Raw genomic sequence first — 22265 nt, forward strand, 5'->3', positions numbered from 1 at the left:
AATTCAGATTGTCTCTAGAAGGTATAATTTTCTTTCTTGGACTTTAACCCCCCAATTGAAATTGTTTCTAATAAAACCAAACCTAAACTAGTTAAATTACTTCTGTCTTTTTCATGTGTATGTATAGAGCTGAGGGTGGGGGAGAGAGATAAGTATAGAATATTAGAGTCACAAAAAAGACCTAGGTTCCTGACCTGCCTCTGACCCACATTGGCTGTGTGACCATAGATAAGTCATTTGACCTGACTGGGTCTCAGTGTCCTATTCTACAAAATTAGAGGAGTTGAATTATATAGACTCCACAGCCCCTTCCAACTCTAAAACTATAAATTGCAGACAAATTGTTGATCAGCAAGAGTAGAGTTTCTAGGTTGGGTGTTCTCTACTCTGATGAAAGCTGCTGATTCCAGTAAAAAAAGGTAGAGGGGGGCAGCTGGGTGGCTAAGTGGATTGAGAGTCAGGCATAGAGATGGGAGGTCCTAGGTTCAAATTTGGCCTCAGACACTTCCCAGCTGTGTGACCCTGGGCAAGTCACTTGACCTCCATTGCCTAGCCCTTACCACTCTTCTGCCTTGGAGCCAATACACAGTATTGACTCCAAGACGGAAGGTAAGGGTTTAAAAAAAAAAAAGATAGAGACCAAAGAGCCATTGTATTTTGGTGTTTTCACCAGAATACTATTTTTTCATATGTTAAAGTCTTTTATAAAAATTGTGTACAACTTGAGAAACATTTGGTAAATCCCAAGAAGAGTGATTTAAAAACAAAGTCTTAGAAAGTTGCCTGTGGTACATTGCTGTTCAATTTTCCTTTTTGAAGAGGAGCAAAGACATTACTGGATGATGCCTTGACTCATGTGTGAAATGGGTTTAAGTGAAGCAGAGTTACACAAATCTGTCAGCCTCACTCTCTCTTCCAGAGTTATCCAAGTCCAGTGGCAAGACAAAAGTCAAGATGACTGGTGATGATTCAGTATTGAGTGGGTGACGTTGGGATCTTCAATGTGTGACCAGGCTCTAAACACTCCATAGTGTTTGGTTTGGCCATCTTCAAAGCCATTGGAACAAATTGTCCTCCTCTGCCAGGGGAAATCTTCATCTGCTTGGGATAGGCATCCCCCTAACTCACTGATGGGTCTGAGGCATGTCAGTTATCTTCAACCTGGTCTAGCCTGTCTGCCATGACAGTTTTCCCAGGGTGTAACCACCCTGCATGCTACAGCTTTTGAAGCCACAGGGTGGCTGGGTGACAGATAGACACCAAAGCAGAAAAGCAGCCCTGAAAAGGGCTCAACAGACCCTCACACCAGAGGTGCTAGTCTTCTCTGAACACTTTGGACACCCCCTATGGCACACAGATGTTACACAACCTGTTCAGAGTCTCATAATTAGTCTATGGCACTAGAAGAATTTGGACCTAAATCTTCTTGACTCCAAAACTAGCTCTCTCATCTCTACCTATTTCTTAAATTAAAAATTTTTAATTTTATTTATTTTTAAAGTATTTTTCCATGGTTACATGATTCTTGTCTCCTTCCCCTGTCCCCCCCCCCCAGAGTTTACAAGCAATTTCACTGGGTTATACATATATTATCACTCAAATCCTATTTCTATGATATTCATTTTATAATAGAGTACTCCTTTAAAACCAAAACCCTAAATCATATACCCATATAAACAGATGATAAATCACACGTTTTATTCTGCATTTCTACTCCCACAGTTCTTTCTCTAGATGTGGATAGCATCCTTTCTCATAAGTCCCTCAGAATTGTCCTGGGTCATTATATTGCTTTTAGTAGCAGAGTCAATTACATTTGATCATTCCACAATATTGCTGTTACTGTGTACAATGTTCTCCTGGTTCTGTTCATTTCACTCCACATCAGTTCATGCTGGTCTTTCCAATTCTTATAGAAATCATCCTGTTCATCATTCCTTATAGTATAATAGTATTCCATCACCATCATATTTCACAATTTGTTCAGCCATTCCCCAATCGAGGGACATCCCTCATTTTCCAGTTTTTGCCAACACAAAAAGCACAGCTATAAATACTTTTATACAAACAGAAACTTTACCATTAAATAAAAAAAAAATTTTTAAAGAACAAAATGTCTTCAATAAAAACATTCATTTGTGGTGATTTTAGAATCATTGTATTCAAAATTGTGTCCAAGCCAAAGCAAACCTGTTTTCTCAATTACCCCCTTAGCGTATAAGGATAGATTTTTGTATCTCCACTCATTTGCTTTTTCTAATTTTTCCTTTCCTCAACAGGAGGACAGTGCCTGCACAAAGTACATACATAAGTGCTGTTTCTGCTGTCTTTGGTGCCTGGACAAGTGCCTAAGCCATCTAACCCAGGTAAGTTTCTCAAATGGAGGTCCCTTATCATACTGAGATGAAGGTTGTAGGATGTAAATTCCTTTAAGGCTGGTTTATTTTTGTTTTTCTACCACCAAAAGCAAGCATAGGGCTGGCACTTAGTAGGTGCTTAATAAACACTGTCCGGTTGAGCTTCATTGACTGAAATGGAAGGAGATGGAATTGATAGCTCTGGATTGCCTTTGGCTTTAAAGTGCAGTAGTCCCCCAGGTTCTGAAAGAAACACATTGCTCTTTTCAGCAAAGAGAACAAAAGGGAATAAATCACTAGTTTAATGAACAAAGGATTTTGTTGTCAGAGAGCTATAATTTTCATTTAAATGGGGAGGAAATTGCCTCCCTCATTTTACACATTCCACCAATCTTCTCCCAAGATATAAATAACTTTTCCCCCCTATAATTTATATATACTTGCATACAGCCATTGTTTAAATTTTGATTGTTTTTGTACAAAGATATTCAAATTGTTGAAAAGCAGAGAATCTTTGAGTTGAAATCTGTCTCCTCTAGAAATATGGCCTCTCCATCACTCCCTCTCTTTAGCCATCTTCCATGGCTCTTAATTTGTTGATTCCTCTTATGCCAGCAAACATGCCCAGGTCTCTCTATCCCTTAAAAACCCTTTACTTTCTCCTGGCATCCCCTCAAGCTCTCATCCAAATTCCTAGAGATCACATGTACTCGGGATCATTGCCTCGGGACTTATGTCCCACTCATTTTTAAAAATCCTGTCTTAGAAACAACGCTGTGTATTAGTTCCAAGGTAAATGAGCTGTAAGGGCTAGGGAATGGGGGTTCTGTGACTTGCCCAGGGTCACACAGTTAGGCAGTGTCTGAGGTCAGATCTGAACCCAGGTCCTCTCAACTCCAGGCCTGGTTTTATATACATTATCTCATCATCCTCATATCATCACAGCAACCCTGTGAAGTGAGTGCTAATATTAGCTCTATTCTTTTACAGATGGGGAAACTGAGGCCAAAAGTTAGAATGATATAGCTATTTGATACCTAAGGAAGGCTTTTTTGAACTCACAACTTCATGACTCCAAGTCCAGACCACTGTTAGTTATGTCAATCTTCCTCTCTTATGTATAAGTCCCTTATGTACGAGGCTGATTTTTTTTAACATCTCTCTCTGAAAGAGGACACAGCCATGATAGTGCCTCCCCCTCCCTCTGTTATCCAGTATCCCCAAACCCATCTTCATTAAGTCAGTGAGGTTTTTGAAATATCATCCTGGGCCAAATGTGTTCCTCCAGGACAACCTGAAATCCTAAATCAATTAATTAAGAAGCATTTGTGAAGGGCTTACCTACTGTGTGCTGGACACTGTGCTAAGTGCTGGAGATAAAATATCAGAGAGATAGTTCCTGCCCTCAGGGATCTTACACTTCTGTTGGAGAAGAAAACATGTTCACAAAGAAATATAGGACTCATTTTTTTAATTATGAAGGGGTGGGAAGGGGAGGCCACCTAACAAATGCGGGAATCATCTTTTTATTAAAATGTTTTATTAGAAATCTTGTTTAATTTTTTTTTCTTTACATTCCAGTCATTTCCCAATACCATGGACCTCCTACTAAAACTCTTTCTTCTAACAAAGTACAATTAAACTAAACAAAATGCTATAGTAATCCTATTTAGTCATATATATATATATATATATATATATATATATATATATTATTCTGTACCTGTAATCCATCAACCTCTACTGAAAAGAAAGAACTATGTTTCTTCCTCAAGACTGGTCATTGCATTGATCTGAGTTCTCCTGGCTTTTTTTTTAATCTTTACTTTCTCAAAGAGCAAAGGCTAGGCAAACAGGTTAAGTGACTTGCCCAGGGTCCCACAGCTAGGAAATATCTGAGGCCACATTTGAACCCAGGTCCTCATGGCTCCAGGTCTAGAACTTTATCCAATGAGCCACCCCGATTCCCCTCTAGTGGTTTTTAATATGGTTTTCCTTTATGTTCTCAAGGTAGTTGCATGTATTGTTTTCTAGGGTAATTTTCTCCCAGTGTTCCTGCTATGTAGAACAAATGATGATGTTGGGGGTACTGATAAAATTACAGCCAGCCATGGTTTCAGAGAGAGCATTATTCAGTGCCACATTTCTGCCTTTGGCTGTGATATGGGATTGCTCTGGAGCCAGTAAGTAGTTCAGTGCCCTAATAATTCATTGACCAAAGGATAGATTCAAGACAAGATGAATCAGATTTGCTTGGTGCAAACAGCAGAGTTTGCCTAGTTTTCCAGGGTTCCATCAGCCACATGTGGCACTAAATAAATACAAGATCATTATCTCTCTCCACCCCAGATTCAACTGACTTTCAAAATATATTAGTCAGCAAGGTCCCTAAACAGTCCATTGGAACCATTGCAGCCCTTATCTGATGTGATAAAAAAAAACTTAGTGGCAGCTAAAAAGTATTTAACAACACACATCCAACACCCCCGCTTTCCTCTCTACCCCATACTTTTTTTCTGGCTACCAAAGCACATAATGTCCACTTCTGTCTCAAGAGCCTTTGTGGCAGAGATTTCACTTTTTAATATTTCAAAGCCTTCTTTTCTTTTGCCTTCCTCTGTTAGCCTGATTTCAATGGACCTTTTTTTCGCCATCCATCAATAGAGCAAGGCTGGTCCTTCACTTTTCCATTTGGAGTTTTGGTTCATCCTCAGCCAACTGGCAGGTCTTCAGTTACCCTCTTCCATGGGGCAGCACGTGCATTCAGGAAGAAAGTAACGAATGATGTGGGGTTTCTTTATCCACATGCCCAACATGATTTAAAAGCCTTAAAGAGGCTCAGTGCTTCTGGAGTAGACATGGCCAGAATCAGGATGTCTTGTTAGAGAGCGAGGGAGCCAAACAAAGCTATTCTTTTAAAAGTTTGCATATAATTAAAGCAGTCATTCTGAATTCAAGTTGCCCTCTTACCCATGTCTATTCTGGGGCTTGGCAGCTAATCTTGTGAAGCTGAGGATGGATATGCTATGTGCGTGTGTGGCTATCATGCAAAAATACACATTTGTGTATATATGATCATTTGCAGGAAAAATTCTCTTGTAGTCAACAATAATCCTCATAGCACAGCTGTTTCTGGGCAAATGGTACTTATCCCTAGTTTAAATAGAAAGGAATTGAGGCACCAAGCAAGCATGCCATTTGCCAGGGACCATGCAATGTCCTAAGAGCAGCAAATAGAAGATTGGTAATGGAAACTCATTCCATTTAGAGCTAGAGGGGACCTTAGAGGTCATCTATCTCATCCTGAACACTTTTCAGTTGGGTAAAAAGAGAAGTAAATGGACAAAATTTACACAAGGAGTAAGCAAATCTGAATTTGAATTCAGGTCTTATGTTTTCACTCTTTCCATAGCACCATTCTGCCTTGCTCTTGGATCATGGTGCATCATTGTGAAGCCACTGAGGCTCGAAAATGGCCTTCTTATGGCCATGGCTATGATCTATCCATCTATCTGGGATAAAAACCCTACCAGCTGCTAAAATGTAGGCAGAACTTAGGAACCTGGGGCTAGAACCAGATTGCACCATACCATTCCCAACCTCTATCTGTGACAAAGACAAGGGAACAACTGTCAGATTTAGCGCTCTTTTCAACAGTTCCTGGCTTAAAATTTCTCTACCTGAGACATATTGAAGAAAACCAGCAAAGTAAAGGATGGTAAAGCAGAAGCAAACTTAGAGCCAGGCCTAGAGATGGAAGGTCTTGGCTTCAAATCTAGTCTCAGATAACTCCTAACTGTATGACCCTAGACATTTAACCCCAATTGCCTAGCCCTTACCACTTTTTTACCTTGGAACCAACACTTAGTATTGATTCTAAGATGGAAAGTAAGGGGAGAGAGAAAGAAGGAAGGAAGGAAGGAAGGAAGGAAGGAAGGAAGGAAGGAAGGAAGGAAGGAAGGAAGGAAGGAAGGAAGGAAGGAAGGAAGGAAGGAAGGGAGGAAGGGAGGAAGGAAGGGAGGGAGGAAGGGAGGGTGGAAGGAAGGAAGGAAGGAAGGAAGGAAGGAAGGAAGGAAGGAAGGAAGGGAGAAAGGGAGGGAGGGAGAGAAGGAGGGAGGGAGGGAGGGAGGGAGGGACAAAAAGATCTATATATGGAATCCCCCACTTACACACTGTTTTTGTTTTGTTCAGTTGTTTCAATCACATCTGGCTCTTCATGACCCCATTTGTGATTTTCTTGGCAGAGATAATAGAGTGGTTTGCCATTTTTTTCCCCAGCTCATTTTATAGATGAGGAAACTGAGGCCAGTAGGGTTAAGTGAGATTCCCAGGAGTAGGCCAAATGGTGAGCTATACATATTTCCCCTTTGTTCCCATTGCTCAGAAGAAAAGCAAACTCACAGTGCCTCCGAAAGAGGAGGCTAGGGACGTTACCCATAGCACTCAGTCACCCTGCTTCAACCCTATGATTTTGCTAGTCTTTCACAACTTTCAGTTTCTATCAGTCAGCCTTACTTCCAAAACCTTGGAACCTTCCCTTCATAATATTTCCTAGTTAGCCTGGTACTCGGGGGAAAGAGCCTCCATCTGTGGGCTCTGAGCCACAGGAAAACCTTAGCTAAGTACAACTTCCTAATAAACAAGGAAGCACGTGATACAGGGCAAGGCTTTGTACTCTTTGTACCATGGAGGGGTTAGGGAGGAGGGTGAGGCAGTGTTGATCTTTTGTTCCCTTGCAGTCAATAGGTTGGACTAGTCAATTCTACACATAGGAGGAGTAGCTATCACATCTTATGATATCCACAGGCAAATTTGAATCTCATTTCTGCCACTTTTATTAGCTTGAGTGACCTTGTGCAAGTCATATATATGCATTTCTGCCTTTAGTTTCCTCACCTATAAAATGAGAATGAGGATTCCTGCCCTATCTCAAAGTTTGTCCTGATGATCAAATGAAAGAATATACTTGGGGGCAATTAGGGGATACAGTAGATAGAGCAGTAAACCTGAAGATGGGAGGTCTTGGGTTCAAATGTGACCTCCTAACTATGTGATCCTGAGCAAGTCTTTTAACCCTATTTGCCTAGCCCTTGCCCTTCTGGTCTTAAAGTTGTTACTAACATAGAAAATGAGGGTTAAAAAAAAAAAAGGACATATTTGAGAAAAAAATTCTGATTAATTCAAGTCATTTTAGTGCCTCCTAAGAAAAAACATAGGAAATGTCCCTGCCCTCAAGAAGCTTATATTTGACTATAGGAAAAAACACTATATAAGAAGAGATGTGACAAAGTAGTTTGTAGGGAGGGGACAGAGCACTAGCGGTTGTGTGGAATAATCATATCCAGAAAGGTCCCTTGAAAGAGGTGAACTTTGAAAGGAGAGGAGACAAGTGAGAAGGAAGAATATTCCAGGCATGGGGAACATATTATACAAAAGCAAAGAGAACTTGTCAAGAGGTAACATACAGATGTAAAATGTTAGGCTTAAAATTGGGAAGGTTCAAATCAAATCAATTGGGAAGGTTCAAATCAAATGCCTCTTATATCTACTACCTATGTGACCCTGGGCAAGTCACTTAATCACTTTTATGCTTCAATCAATTTTAAGGGCATATTTGTTAAATTAACTTTTAAGTCCTTTTCTTCTGTTTTAGAATCAATATTGATATTGATTCCAAGGCAGAAGAACATTAAGGGCTAGGCAATGGGTATTAAGTGGCTTGCTCAGAGTTACACAGGTAGGAAGGATCTGAGACCAAATTTGAACCCAAGACATTCTGTCTCTAGGCTTGGCTCTCTATCCACTGAGCCACCCAGATGCCCCATTAAAGATAGTTTTTTACCTTCATGGGAGATGATATTCCCAGATTACAGGATTGGAAAGTGGGAAGGAACACTCACTCTACCACTTATCACAGAGGGCAGAGGATTCCAGAATGAAAGGTTCAAGACCTCTAAGGTTTCTTCCAACTCTAAGATCTATGGTCCAGTGATCTTAAATCAAATATAGTCCTAGACTGTTATGTAGGCAAACCTTTAGATTCATGTTTTCCCATTTTTTCCTAGTTGACAACATCATTGGTGGGGGCCAAGCAAATGCTAAAATAGGCATTTTGATAAGCTTTTGGTTCACCTCAGAAGTGAAATGTATGACATTCTAGGGATTCATCTTGGAAGTCGACAAAAATCCATGTCCAATGGAAAGCAACCAATCCAACCTTTCATCAGTCCTGTAATAACTGAGGAAGTGTCTGAGGTCACATTTGAACCCAGGTCTTCCTGACTCCAGACTAGGTTCTTTATCCACTGAGCTTCCTAGCCATCCCACATGCACACTTGGGTATACACATACTTATATACATACACACATATATACACATTTACACCCTTGCATATGTACACACACACAACTCTCCAAGCAAAAGTACCAGAAAAAGGCTAAACTAATAGACCTGATTCTTATTCTTTGAGGTTTGAAAAGGGAAAAAAATCTGTTGCCATGGTAATCATCTTCTCACAACCTCATTTTCTTGGAGTATCACCCCAAAGTAGGGAGCTCAGCTGCCACTCAGAGCAAACATTATCCTCAGCAAACTGGGCCCTTTCCATTTACAGCCTGGCCCTTGGCCACATGGCTTTCCTCATGAAGCTGACCAGGTCAGCCCCTTGCCTCCTCAGCCTGGCTCACTCTGTATCCCCCAGGTCACAAGGGTGCCTGCAGTGGTCTTTTCAAAATGTATGGTATGTAGAAATACATAAACATCCCCAACTGTGCCATCTCTGATTTCCCCTCACCCCATCCTATCATAATCTCCTCTCAAACCAGAGAGAGTGTCTGGCTCCCCAAGGCTCAAAGCTAGAGAAGGCAGTGTGGTAGAGCATACCCCTAGGGATCTCATCAGCTCCCGTGGATTTAATTACCATCTCTATGACAATGATTCTCGAATCTACCTTTCTTGCACCAATCTCTCAGCTGACCTCCAATATTGCATCTCCAACAGCCTTTCCGATCTCTCAAACTGGATGTCCAGCTGACAGAACACATGTTTTCCCTCTAATTCCTCATCTCCTTCTACCTTCCTTATTACTGTAGTAGAGAACACCATCATCCTAATTCCCAGGTTCATTACCTAGAAGTCATTCTGTATTCCTCATTTTCTTTGTCTGTCTCTATCTCCCTCCCTCCGTGTCTCTCTCTTGTCTTTCTCCATCTCTCTGTCTATCTCCCTCTCTGTCTCTCTCTTGTCTTTCTCTGTCTCTGTCTGTCTCCCTCTCTGCCTCTCTTGTCTTTCTCTGTCTCCCTCTGTCTCTCTTATCTTTCTCTGTCTCTGTCTCTCTCTTGTCTTTCTCTCTGTGTCTCCCTCTCTGTTTCTCGTCTTTCTGTCTCTCTGTCTCCCTCTCTGTCTCTCTCTTGTCTTTCTGTTTCTCTCTTATCTTTCTCTGTCTCTGTCTCTGTCTGTCTCCCTCTCTGTCTCTCTCTTGTCTTTCTGTCTCTGTCTCTCTCTATCTGTCTCCCTCTCTGTCTTGTCTTTCTGTCTCTCTTGTCTTTCTGTCTCTGTCTCCCTCTCTGTCTCTCTTGTCTTTCTGTCTCTCCGTCTCTGTCTCTGTCTCTCCCCATCTCCCTCTATCACTTTCACATGACATCACCCTTCAAATACTGACCTTCATCACGTCACTCCTACATTACTACAATAGCCTGCTGGTGAATCAGCCTGCCTCAACTTTCTCTCCCCATTCCAGCACTAAAGTGATTTTCCTAAAGTGCAAATCCAGTCATGTCACTCGTCAATGCAGCAAACTCCAGCTGGCTTCCTGTTGTTGCCTCGACCAGATCCAAAATGCTTGATTTGACATTGAAAACCCTATCTTCACCTTTTTCAGTCTTCTTATGCCCTACTCCCCAACACATCCTTTTGGATCCAGCGACACTGGCTTCCTGGCTGTCCCACAAATCAGACACTCCCTCTGTGGGCTGCTGGTGCTTTCTCTCATTGTCCCCCATGTCTGGAACATTCTCCCTACTCAGCTCTGACTACTGCCCTCCCTGACTTCCTTTTAAATCCCAGCTAGCATCCAAGCTTCTATAAGCAGCCTTCCCCAACCCTTCTTAAGTCCTGTGCCTTTCCTCCTTTAATTATTTCCTCTCTGGCACGTACAGGGCCTTCTTTGGGCGTATTGTGTTTGTATGTTGTCTCCTCCATCAGGTTGTAAGCTCCTTTTTGGATCTCTAGCCCCTAGCTTAATGCTTAGCATGTAACAGGCACTTAATAACTGATTTGTGAGTAACTGAAAAATGGAACAGAGGCTCTTTTTTTAATTGTATTTATTTATTCATTTTAAAGTATTTTTTCATGATTACATGACTCATGTTCTTCCTCTCCCCTTTTCCCGCCCCCCTCCCAGAGCCACAGAGTAATTCCACTGGGTCTTATACATAGTATCATGGAAGAGAGGATCTTGTCAGGACAGACTATGTATTGTTGGTATTGCTTTGATCTGATACCAAGATCCTTCACATGCAACTTTAATAAGTTGAAGAGGAGGGAAAGGTTAAATGTTAAGTCAGTTCTTTTAAGAAATGTTTTTCAGAGGGGCAGCTGGGTGGCTCAGTGGATTGAGAGCCAGGCCTAGGGAAGGGAGGTCCTAGGTTCAAATCTGGCCTCAGACACTTCCCAGCTGTGTGACCCTGGGCAAGTCACTTAACCCCCATTGCCTAGTCCTTACCACTCTTCTGCCTTGGTGCCAATACACAGTATTGAAGGTAAGGGTTAAAAAAAAAAAGAAAAGAAAAGAAATGCTTTTCAGGGGCAGCTAGGTGGCACAGTGGATATAGCACCCAGTCTAGAGCTGAGAGAACCGGGGTCCAAATTTGGCCTCAGACACTTCCTAGCTGTGGGACCCTGGGCAAGTCACTTAACCCCATTTGCCTAGCCCTTGCCCCTTTGTCTTACAGTTTGATACTAAGACAGAAAGTCAAGGTTTTTTTAAAAATGCTTTTTAGCTAGAGAAACACCATCATCCTCAACCACTGAGGATCTGCTGCTTTTACAGACTACCAAGACAGCAGTGACCGAGTCACTTTGAAACCCTCTACTTGCTACAGGGAAATGATAGAGAGTAAAAGCAAGTAACAGTCAATTCATAGTCTGAGAACTAAAGAGAACTGGGTCAGCCAGATCACGACCACCCACCCCTTCTAAGTGCCACCCAGCAAATAAATCCAACCAAGCAGAAAGAATCAACATATTGGCTTTTCTGAAAATAGATACTTTGGGGCAGCTGGGTGGCCCAGTAGATAGAGAGTCAGGCCCAGAGACAGGAATTCCTGAGTTCAAATCTGGCCAAAGACACTTCCTAGCTGTGTGACCCTGGGCAAGTCACTTAACTCAATTTGCTTAGCCCTTATTGCACTTCTGCCTTGGAACAAATATTTAGTATCAATTCTAACACAGAAGGTAAGAGTTTTAAAAAGTAAGTTTCTTTCTGGACCCATAGTCAGTTAACCAACAAACATCTAATCACTATGTTGCTAGCTACTAAAGATACAAATACAAAGTAAGAAATTCCCTGCCTTCAAGGAGCCTTCAGAGTTTGCCTTAAAACTCAGCTCAGTCATCACTTTCTAGTGGAGTCCTTTGCTCTTCCCCTCCGTCCCCCCAAATAACACCTCCCCCACCCCAATATGCTGCATTTCTTTTTGATATATTTTCTGTACACTTTTATAGGTGCATGTTGTCTCCTTGGTCTGACACTTAGCATAGCTCCCAGCCCATTTTTCCCATCTTGTTCCGCCATTTTCAACCGTGTCACTCTTCATGACCTCATTTGGAGTTTTCTTGGCAAAGATACTGAAGTGGTTTGCCATTTTCTTCTGCAGGTCATTTTACAGATGAGGAAACTGAGGCAAACAGAATTAAGTAACTCCCAGTGAAAGGATCTGAGGCTAGATGTGATGAGTCTTCCTGACACCAGGCCTGGAATTCTATTCACTGGCCCAAAGTAGGCATTTAATAAATGTTTTCGAGTTGGTTAATTATTATGTTCTTCTAAGTCTACCACTTCTGTTGAAAAAGTAGGATTCACACTTTACTCTTGGTTCTCGGAAATAACATTTGGTCATGACTATGAACTCATATGAACTGCTTTCCAGGTCCTGCTTACTTCATCCTGTTTTACTTCATACAAGTTTTCCCAGGTTTTTAGAAATTCTTCATTTCAATCATTTTGGACGTCACAATAATAATTTCATTTCATTAATTTCCACAATTTTTTCAACTTTCCTCCCAATTTTCTGCTCTAACAAGAATGTTTGCCATTGATATTTTTGTGTCTTTGGGGGCTGTCCCTGCTTTCTCCAATAACTATCAAAAATCCAGGGAATATGAGATGTTAGGGGCTCTTCAGCTTACTAACAAAATGGAGGACGTAACTCATTTCCATTTTCAGGACACTGAGCCATGAAAATCTCTAGATCCCATAATACCACCTGCTTATCTTAGCCTGAAGACCAACTCATTTCCCCATTCATTGCTTCCTCTGACTTCTTACAGCCAGATGGGTGAATTTCTGGGGTGACCAGAATATAGTAGTGAATGCTAGAAGTACATAAGCCCAAGGATTTTTTTTAATATTTTATTTTCCCAATTAATGTAATAAAAATTTTCAATATACATTTCCCAAAATTATAAGATCCAAATTGTCCCCTTCCTTTTCTTCCCTCCTCACTCCCTAAGATGGCAAGCAATATGATCTGTATTCTACATGTATTATTATGCTAAATAGTGGTCATTACTGTAAGAAAACACTTATGAAACCAAACCCCAAAATAAAAATAAATTTTTAAAAACATTAATTAAAAATTAACTAATTAATTCAAAAATAAAAATAAAGTAAAAATAGTATGCTTTGATCTGCATTCCAGCTCTAAGAGTTCTTTCTCTGGAGGTAGATAGCAATCTTTGTTATAAATGCTTCAGAATTGTCCTTGATCATTGGATTGCTGAGAGTAGTCACATCTTTCTCAGTTGATCATCATAAAATATTCCTGTTACTGTTTACAATGTTCTCCTGGTTTTGTTTATTATGCTCTGCACTAGTTCACGTAGGTCTTTCCAGCTTTTCCTATTCATTTCCTATTCATCATTTCTTATAGTGTTCAATCACTCTCAGATATCATAATGTGTCCAGCCACTGCCCAGTTTTATAGCCCTTTGGCCATAGTCCCAAATTGCCCTCCAGAATGGTTGGATCAGTTCACAACTCCACCAACAATGTGTTAGTGTCCCAATTTTGCCACATCCCCTCCAGCATTTATCACTTTACTGTCATAATGGCTAATCTTATGGCTGTAAGGCAGTACTTCAGAGTTGTTTTAATTTGCATTTCTCTAATCAAGAGTGACTTAGAACATTCTTTCTTATGAATGTTGATGGCTTTGATGTCTTTATCTGAAAAGTGCTTATTCATATCCTTTGACCATTTGTCAGTTGGAGAATGGCTTGATTTCTAACAAATTTGACTTACTTCTCTACATATTTGAGAAATGAGAACTTTATCAGAGAAATTTGCTGTAAATTTTTCCCCACTTTGTGTTCCTTCTAATCTTCGTTACATTGGTTTTTTGTTTGTACAAATACTTTTAAATTTCATATAATCAAAATTATTCATTTTATATCTTGTGATGTTCTCTATCTCATGTTTGGTCATAAATTCCTCCCTTCTTCATAGATCTGACAGGGCAACTATTCTTTGTTCCCCAGATTTACTTTTGGTATCACCCTGGCCCAAGGATTTCTAATGGAATAGGCGAACTTGGAGAGCTTATGATAAAACAGGGCTTAGAATTCAATTCAGAACTAAACGAATGAAGCATTTCTTGAGAGTTTACTGTGTTTAAAGCCCTCTGCTAAGAGCTGGACATGCAAATAGAAAGGCAAAACTGTCCCAGCTCTTATGTGATTGTGCATGTATGTGTCATTATAGATTAATTCTATTCGTCCATTTTGTTGTCAACTGTGATTTCCCTGGTATTTCATTTAGTTCTGGAAGAGCACATAAATACCAGCATAATTCTGGGAACCAAGCAGTTTTTCATAACTCATATTTTTGGGCTGTAGTCGATTATTCTTAAGTTTCTGGTGCACTATGAAATAACCAATTTCCTGACAAACTAAATGGACTAATTCTTGTCAGAAGCTTTCTGTCATAGTCCAAGTATTTGGGGGTTTGGGGACTTTTGGTCCAAACCTGTGATTCTGTTGGCATCCAGAATTCCCTAGAGGGAACCACTCCATACTAATACAAGTCAACTACTGTTCTACCATTAGAGTGCTACAGAGAGGCCTGGGGCACTTGGAGGTTAAGTGACTTGGCCAAGGTCATACAACCATTCCTGTAAAAGGCAGAACTTGACTCCTGGGAGTCTTTTTGACTCTCAGGCCACTTCTCTGTGTAGTGTGCTTTGATGCCTTTCACCCCTTACATAGCATGAAAGGAAAGTAGTTATTGCTCCGAGTCAGTGCATACCAGGAATCCATTCCAAAATGAAAGTTTATTTTTATGCTGCCAGACTCCTTGGCAAATGCCTTTGCCCCTCTTCAGAAAGTAACTTCATTCTTAATTAAATTTTTTTACAAACTATAGTATTTGTTGTTATTAAATTTTTAAGAAAAGAAAAAAGAAAAAAGATGAGAAAGATTAGGATTAGGTAAAAAGGAACTGTGTGGGTTATGAACCTATTATCATTGTGAGGAGGGCAAGTAAGTAGGCACAATGGATAGAGCATAGGCTCTAAAGCCAGGAAGATCAGAGTTCAAATTTGGCCTCAGACACTTCCTGGTTATATGACCCTGGGCAAATCACTTAATCCTGTTTGTCTCAGATTCCTCCTCTATAAAATGAGCTGGAGAAGGAAATGGCAAACTGTCCCGGATATCTTGCCAAGAAAACTCTAAATAGGGTCATGAAGTGTAAATGAAGATATTGGGCAATGACAAATGGATCTGCAGAAAAAAGCAAGGAGCTCAGAATTTGGAACACCAATCATCAGAGGAGGGGAGACTGTTTTCAATGGAACCTTGAAGTTAGCAGTTAAGCAGCTTCAGCTGGCTGAGAATTCATTCCTCCTCTGGCTGTTTGACCTGAAGGTGGAAGACAGACCCTTTCATCTCCTCTCTAGCCATTGCCTTCTACATAGACTGTGAGCTGCAGAGAAATTTGGTTTAGCCCAAAGAGACTTGTCAGCAGTGCTGCGAATATCTATCCTTAGGGGAAGATAATTTTGTTTCTGAACTGACTATACTTCAAATCTTCTATCAATAAGATAACTTAAGAGATTAGGGAGACCCTAATTTCCCTCTTCCCTTCCCCTAACCTCTTCTTACCTTTTCTCCTCAAAGAATAAAAATCTCTTTAGTTAAAGGACTGATTGTAGGATTTGATTATTAGGGGAGAAATATTCAAACCTTACCACCTGTGAGAAGATTCTTCATCCAGGCAGTTACGGAAGGAACAGGAAGTAATGTAGTGTAGTGGCTCAAGATTCAGTCTTTTCCCTGGCTTGCTTCCTGGTGCAACTTCTATAAAATTCCCACCACTATAATCCACCAAATTTCATTATCTACTATAGAGGAGTTAGATCCAGCTGACTCAACAACAACAGTGTAGGAAATCTAGAAATGGAAATGCTTTTATTCAATCCTGATTAATAACTCAGCAGAAATTACTAGATAGCCTTTTGAGAGTTTCCCTAGAACTTTGAAACTAATTAATTGGACAAGTAGGTACCTGAGGAAAGTTTGGGACAGACCTCTATCCTCTACACCCGGGGAAGGTCTCTGATACTTTGGATGGAGCCTCTGTAGAGTATTGGCAGAGAGATAGGGACAAGAATCCTTGTCAACCTGCCTTTCCTAATTGCCAGTTATTGTGCAAATGCTGGTAGCTCCCAAGAAAGACAAAATCAGTCCCTTCTCTCAAGATGTTCACTGTCATGCAAATGACTATGTACAAACAAGACAGACAAAGCTAACTTGGAGGTAATCACAAAAGGAAGGCCCTGGTATTAAGAGGGAATGGGAAAGACTTCTTTCTTGTCTAAGTCTCAAAGGAAGCCTAGAAATCCAGAAGACAGAGACAGAATTCCAAGCACATGGAAGAGCCAGTGAAAATTCTTGGAATGCTTAACGGGGTTCAGATGAGTCTGAACCTTCTTGGCCTACACAGTCTCCACAATGACGAGTTTCTCGAGCCATTTGAATTATTGAATTATAGCCATCATAGTTTAGTTTCTCTTTCCAACAAGAAACTGTTTCAGTTTCCTGGAAGAGAAAATTCTGGCTTTCTGCTAAAATGAGATCAATGACAGGACAGTGCTGGCTTCTGTTAGATTGAAGGTAGAGAAGCATTTTCTCCACATCAAGTCTACAGTAGTGTCTTCTCTGTCTGTCTGTCTGTCCATCTGTCTCTCTCTCCATATATACATATAATATATTTTTGGTCCATATATATATTCAAAGTAAACTGAGTAGTGAGTTGCACTCCCTTGTTCTCCATTAAATCTTTGAGGTTTCAGTGCAAGAGATTGTAATGGGGAAAGGAATAGATTTCAGTGCACTCTTCTTAGAGGGCTGAGCTAACCCCTGGGCCATTCTGGGGGAAACAACTCAGCGCCCCTTTTACTTACTACAAGTGAATGAAAAGTCTACAAGTATTAAAATAAATAGACCTGACTTTAAATAATATTTTAATGATTACTTTTTTTATTATTATTATTAATTTGGTGACCATGAGGTTAACTAGGTGGATCAATGAATAGAGAGCCAGGCCTGGAGATGTGAGGTCCTGGATTCAAATTTGGCCTCAGACACTTCCTAGCTATGTGACCCTAGGCAAGTCACTTAACCCCATTTGCCTAGACCTTACTACTCTTCTGCCTTGGAACCAATATTTAGTTTTGATTCTAAGACAGAAAGAAGGTACAGTTGTTTTTTTAATTTGGTGATCACGAGAGACTTTTATACCACCCTGAGTCTTTCTGGAAAATATCTGAGTATTTAATGAGCAAAATATTTTGTTGAGAATGGCTCTAAGTGATTCAGAAGCATACTTCCTTTGAGTTTGTAGCTGCATCAACTAGCCCATATGATCTCATTTACAGTGAGACATTGTGGATAGAGAGCAGACTTCAATATCAGGTAGACCTTGCTTCAAGTCTCATCGATACCCCTGGCTTTGTGACCCTGAGAAAGTTACTAAGCTCTCAGTGCCCCAGGTTACTCTATAGTCTATAAATTGTATAAATGGATGGTAATCTGAACTGGTAGAGAAAGTATCCTCACCAGAAGTTGGTCTACATCAATGAAATTACAACTCTAGACCAAAACACCCAGACTCCTGAGTAACACAAAGAATTTGCATATCTGAGTCACTTTAGAGATATCTTCCTAACAATGAGAGCTATCCAAATTGGAAATGGGAGGTAATGGATTTCCCCTCATTGGATAGCAGAGGCTGGATGACCACTAGGCAGGTATGTTGTGGAGAGGATATTTTATCAATGAGATAAATGAGATCCTTTCTGAGATCCTGTGATTTCCAGAATCAGAAAATTATTACTGTTCCTCTTTAGTTATGTTAGGATAGGGAGACTTCCACTGTATTTCCCTAAGACATTTGTAGACTTATCTTTTTTTTTTAAACCCTTACCTTCCATCTTGGACTATGTATTGACTCCAAGGCAGATGAGTGGTAAGGGCTAGGCAATGGGGGTCAAATGAGTTTCCCAGGGTCACACAGCTGGGAAGTGTCTGAGGCTAGATTTGAACCTAGGACCTCCCATCTCTAGGCCTGGCTCTCAATCCACTGAGCTACCCAGCTGCCCCCTAGACTATCTTTTTTTTTTTTTTTTTATAAAAACCCTTACCTTCCGTCTTGGAGTCAATACTGTGTATTGGCTCCAAGGCAGAAGAGTGGTAAGGGCTAGGCAATGGGGGTCAAGTGACTTGCCCAGGGTCACACAGCTAGGAAGTGGCTGAGGCCAGATTTGAACCTAGGACCTCCCATCTCTAGGCCTGGTTCTCAATCCACTGAGCTACCCAGCTGCCCCCCCCCCCCAGACTATCTTTTAAAAGGTAGCCAGAACTCAAATGTGCTTGGAGATTGAACTTTCAATATGGCGGAGTATAGTAGTATATTTCTATCATTCCAGCTACCAGGGAGGCTGAGTATGGGGGATCTCTTTAGGAGAGATAAGTTATGGTGGGCTAAAACTGAGTGGGTATTTATACAAAGTTTCCTGTTAATATTAAGAGCCCTCAGGAATTCTGTATTCACAGTGGGAAACAGGGTTACCAAAGGAACTGGCCCAGATTGAAAAATGGGCCAGATAATCAGAATGAATCTGAGAAGAAGAGTACTATTCACATTCTTCCTGGGTGAGCTAGAAAGACCCAGTCTTTAAAAGCAAGAGAGACAGAGACTTAAAGTTTTAATGGAAAGAGTCAATGGATTGGGGACCCAAAGTTCCAAGTTCAAATCCTCTCTCTCCCACTTATTACACATATAACCTTAACCAAGTCACTTATAACTTCCCAGAACTTTAGATCCTTCATCTATAAAATAAGAGGGTTGGACTTAGATTTCCTCTAAAGTTGGAACAATTTTTTCTCCTTTGTGGTCCTATGAGCCTCCCCTAATAGAACCTGAAAATTGAGAAATTTTACCTCCTAATAAGATAAACTACCTTGAGTCTCTTTTTTTCTATTGTACTGAAAAGATTAGCTTCCAGGATATCTTGAAAACCTTTCCCAAGCACACCACCAAATGCCCTAATCCTTAGATAAACATCAGGGTTTACAGATTCCTCTAACACAACCATCCCTGAAATTCTGGTCAAGCCCAACATACCAGTGCTCAGAGCAGGATTTTAAATATGTTACAAATACAGTATAATCCATCTTCCAGCTGCTCCTGACAAAGAAGCGATTTCTATTTCTGACTAAGTGGCCAATTAGCTAATGTTATAACTATAGAAAGCTTCATTTCATTTCTTGTGCCTTGAGTTTCTGCCTACCTCCCACCCCATCTCAACCCCCCGCTTACATACTCAGACATTAATTCTAGGTCTCTCTGTTGGATGGTGGCTATGAAATCTTTTGAAGCAAAATGCTATACCGCAGTAACTTCAAAGAAAATATATATAATTTCCCTGTCAGGGATTTTAATCCTGTCTTTTGGTGGGTGGGTCTCATCCTTTTTAAAAAATCAAATTTTTTTAAAAGATTATATAGGTAAAAAGAAATTTCAAGGATTGTAAAAGCTTGATAAAGGGCCTTTTGATCAGCCAAACATTTTGGCCAAGAGACCAAATTTATTTTTATTTCTTCTGGTGGGGAAGATGGAAAGTTTTCAACAAGGTAACAGTCTTACAGAGGGGAAAAAAAGACATCTGAGCAAAAATATTATTTAGTACCAACAGTTGGGCATTATGGAGAAAGTTAGGGCTTGAGAAACAAATATAGAGATCTGAATCTAGTAGTGATGCCTTGCTACTCTGAAACAGAATGGTTGAGCCTCTTAATGGAATGGAATGTGAGCACTGAGACCCACCCTTTCCTAAGATTCCTATGTAAGAGTGGAGTAATCATATTACACAATCTATAGAGACAGGTGGCAAATTCTTTCTGTACTCCTAGTAAACCAAGTACTTACTTCTGAATTTCTAAATGACAAATGTGTCCTATTTGGTGGAGATCAAATGGCCATGTCATCATGAGGATGGAAGGCAGGCCGTCTTGTTTATTCATGTCCTTCCCTTTCAGGAAGACCATGGTGGCCCAATGGTGGCCATCACCGAACTTCCATTGTGTTGGAATTGCAGTGGGTGTGCTTGGTCAGTTTATCCTGTATATAACAGTAAGAAGCCATCATTAGCTTCTCATTTAAAGCTGTCACTCTCTAGCTCCTACCTATATTGCTTCATTCTTATTTCATATTACTCCCGTTCATCCATTCTCCATTCCAAATAAACTGATGTACTAGTGGATCGTCTTTCAAATTATTTTCCTTTAGAATGTCGTCACATGGATTTGTTTCCTATGTCTCTGCTCATGTCACTGCACCAATTCATACAGTTTCCTCTGAAATAGTCCATTTTCATTATCTCTTATAGTAATATTTCATTATATTCATATACCGCAATTGCTTAGCCATTTCTCAATAGATGGGTACTCCTTTAATACACATTGTTCCATCTCCCAACTTTATATCCATGCCTGCACTGTACTCTTTCCTCATCTCCACCTCTCCACTACCAAGTTCCCTTAAAGCATGGTTCAAGAATCATCTCCTGCACTAGAGTTTTTTCTGATTCCCCTGGTTATTAGGACTTTTCTCACTTGAAAATTACTTTGTAATTTGTATTAATTTGTATATGCTTTGGGTTTACTTAGAAATACAAATAAATACACTATATTACTTTTCTCCCAGCAGTAGAAACACTTTCTTAAGAGCCACATTTTTTGTCTCCATCCCTAGTGCCCAGGATGATATCTGGCATATAGTGTAATAAATGCTTGTTGAATTGAATTTATCTAATATACCTTTTCATGATCACAGAAATACCAAATTCTAGAGCTGGAAACTAAGACCTGACATATGTAATTACCAGTTCCACAACCCCAAACCACATCTTGTACCTCAGCAGCATACTTAAGACAATTCAAGCAAGCCCACTACAGATCTGAGGGTCTCCTTGCTAAGAAAGTCTAACTCAATGCATCCGTATTCACCTCTGCCATTTTTTTGTCCCAGTTTAGCATCACTTTTTTCTGATTGACAAGCATTTCTCTTTCTCTGCCCTATACTTTCTCCTCCAATTCAACAATTTAAAAGAAGAAAATGAATGAAAACCCTCATGTCAAAGAAAGTACAATCCAATAAAATGAATTCTACATTGATTGTGCCTCATTTTGCATTTTGAATATCATCTCTCTGGCAAGAGAAGTGGAGCATCTCAAATTTTTTTCCTTTAGAACATCATCACAGGGATTTTTCTCCTTTGTCTCTGCTCACTTCACTCTGCACCAATTCATACAGGTCTTCCCAGTTTCCTCTGAAATAGCCCATTCTCATTATTTCTTACATCACAGAAATTTCATTACATTTATATACCATAATTGTCAAGTCATTCCCCAATAGATAGGCAATCCCTTTAATTTCCAGCTGCTACAAATATTTTTGTATACGTGGTCCTTTTCCTCCTTTTTTTTTTTTTCAATTTCTTTGGGGTATATGTCTTATAGTGCTATCACAAGGCATGGCTTTAGGATCCTAGCTCCATCTTGCTCTTCAGAAGGGTCAGAAAAGTTCATATCTCTACAACAAACAGGGTGGGAGTGTTTCTCCTTCCCATATTTATAGCATTTTTAATGTTTCCAGAGAAATGTTAGAAGCAGGTGGTCCAGAAGCATTTCTGCTTATATAGACCCTGAGATTTTTGCAAAATGAATTAAGAAATTTTCCCTGAATCCTGGCTGTCATAAGAGAAGTGTTAGAACTCCTCATTTCTGTATGTCTCTTCAGACAACAAACTCTAGTTCTAAAGACTTCCATTCTAACTCTTCTAATCATCATCCCTTCTTTCAGAATGCATATATTGCAACTTCGATCAATGGAACAGATTTTTGTACCTCTGCCAAGGATACGCTCAGTATTTTATCCAAGAATCCAGGGCATGTTGCCTCTATTACCTGTCTTGGAGACTTCATAATTTTTCTGGGAAAGGTGAGATATAATCATCAAAATACTAACTAAGGAAACCTGTGTGGGGAGCAAACCTGCACCCCTAAATTAATTGTGCTGTAGTGGTCTTGGACAAGTGATTATTTTCTTTATCTTCTGCAAAATGGGG

The 22265-nt window shown here is 40.1% G+C and overlaps 1 protein-coding gene across 2 annotated transcripts in view; it reads left to right on the forward strand.

Annotated features, from left to right (window-relative positions):
- Positions 1-22265, forward strand: part of SLC44A3 (solute carrier family 44 member 3) — a 103281-nt gene that overhangs the window by 76135 nt on the left and 4881 nt on the right. The window contains exons 12-13 of one of the 2 annotated variants that reach the window (XM_001381780.5): positions 2280-2366; positions 22001-22138. In XM_001381780.5, the coding sequence (XP_001381817.2) occupies positions 2280-2366; positions 22001-22138 (225 nt within the window). The remainder of the gene's footprint in view (positions 1-2279; positions 2367-22000; positions 22139-22265) is intronic. The other variant, XM_007485002.3, reaches the window with a different exon arrangement.

Source organism: Monodelphis domestica, chromosome 2, assembly GCF_027887165.1.
Source record: "Monodelphis domestica isolate mMonDom1 chromosome 2, mMonDom1.pri, whole genome shotgun sequence".
NCBI classification, from domain to species: Eukaryota; Metazoa; Chordata; class Mammalia; order Didelphimorphia; family Didelphidae; genus Monodelphis; species Monodelphis domestica.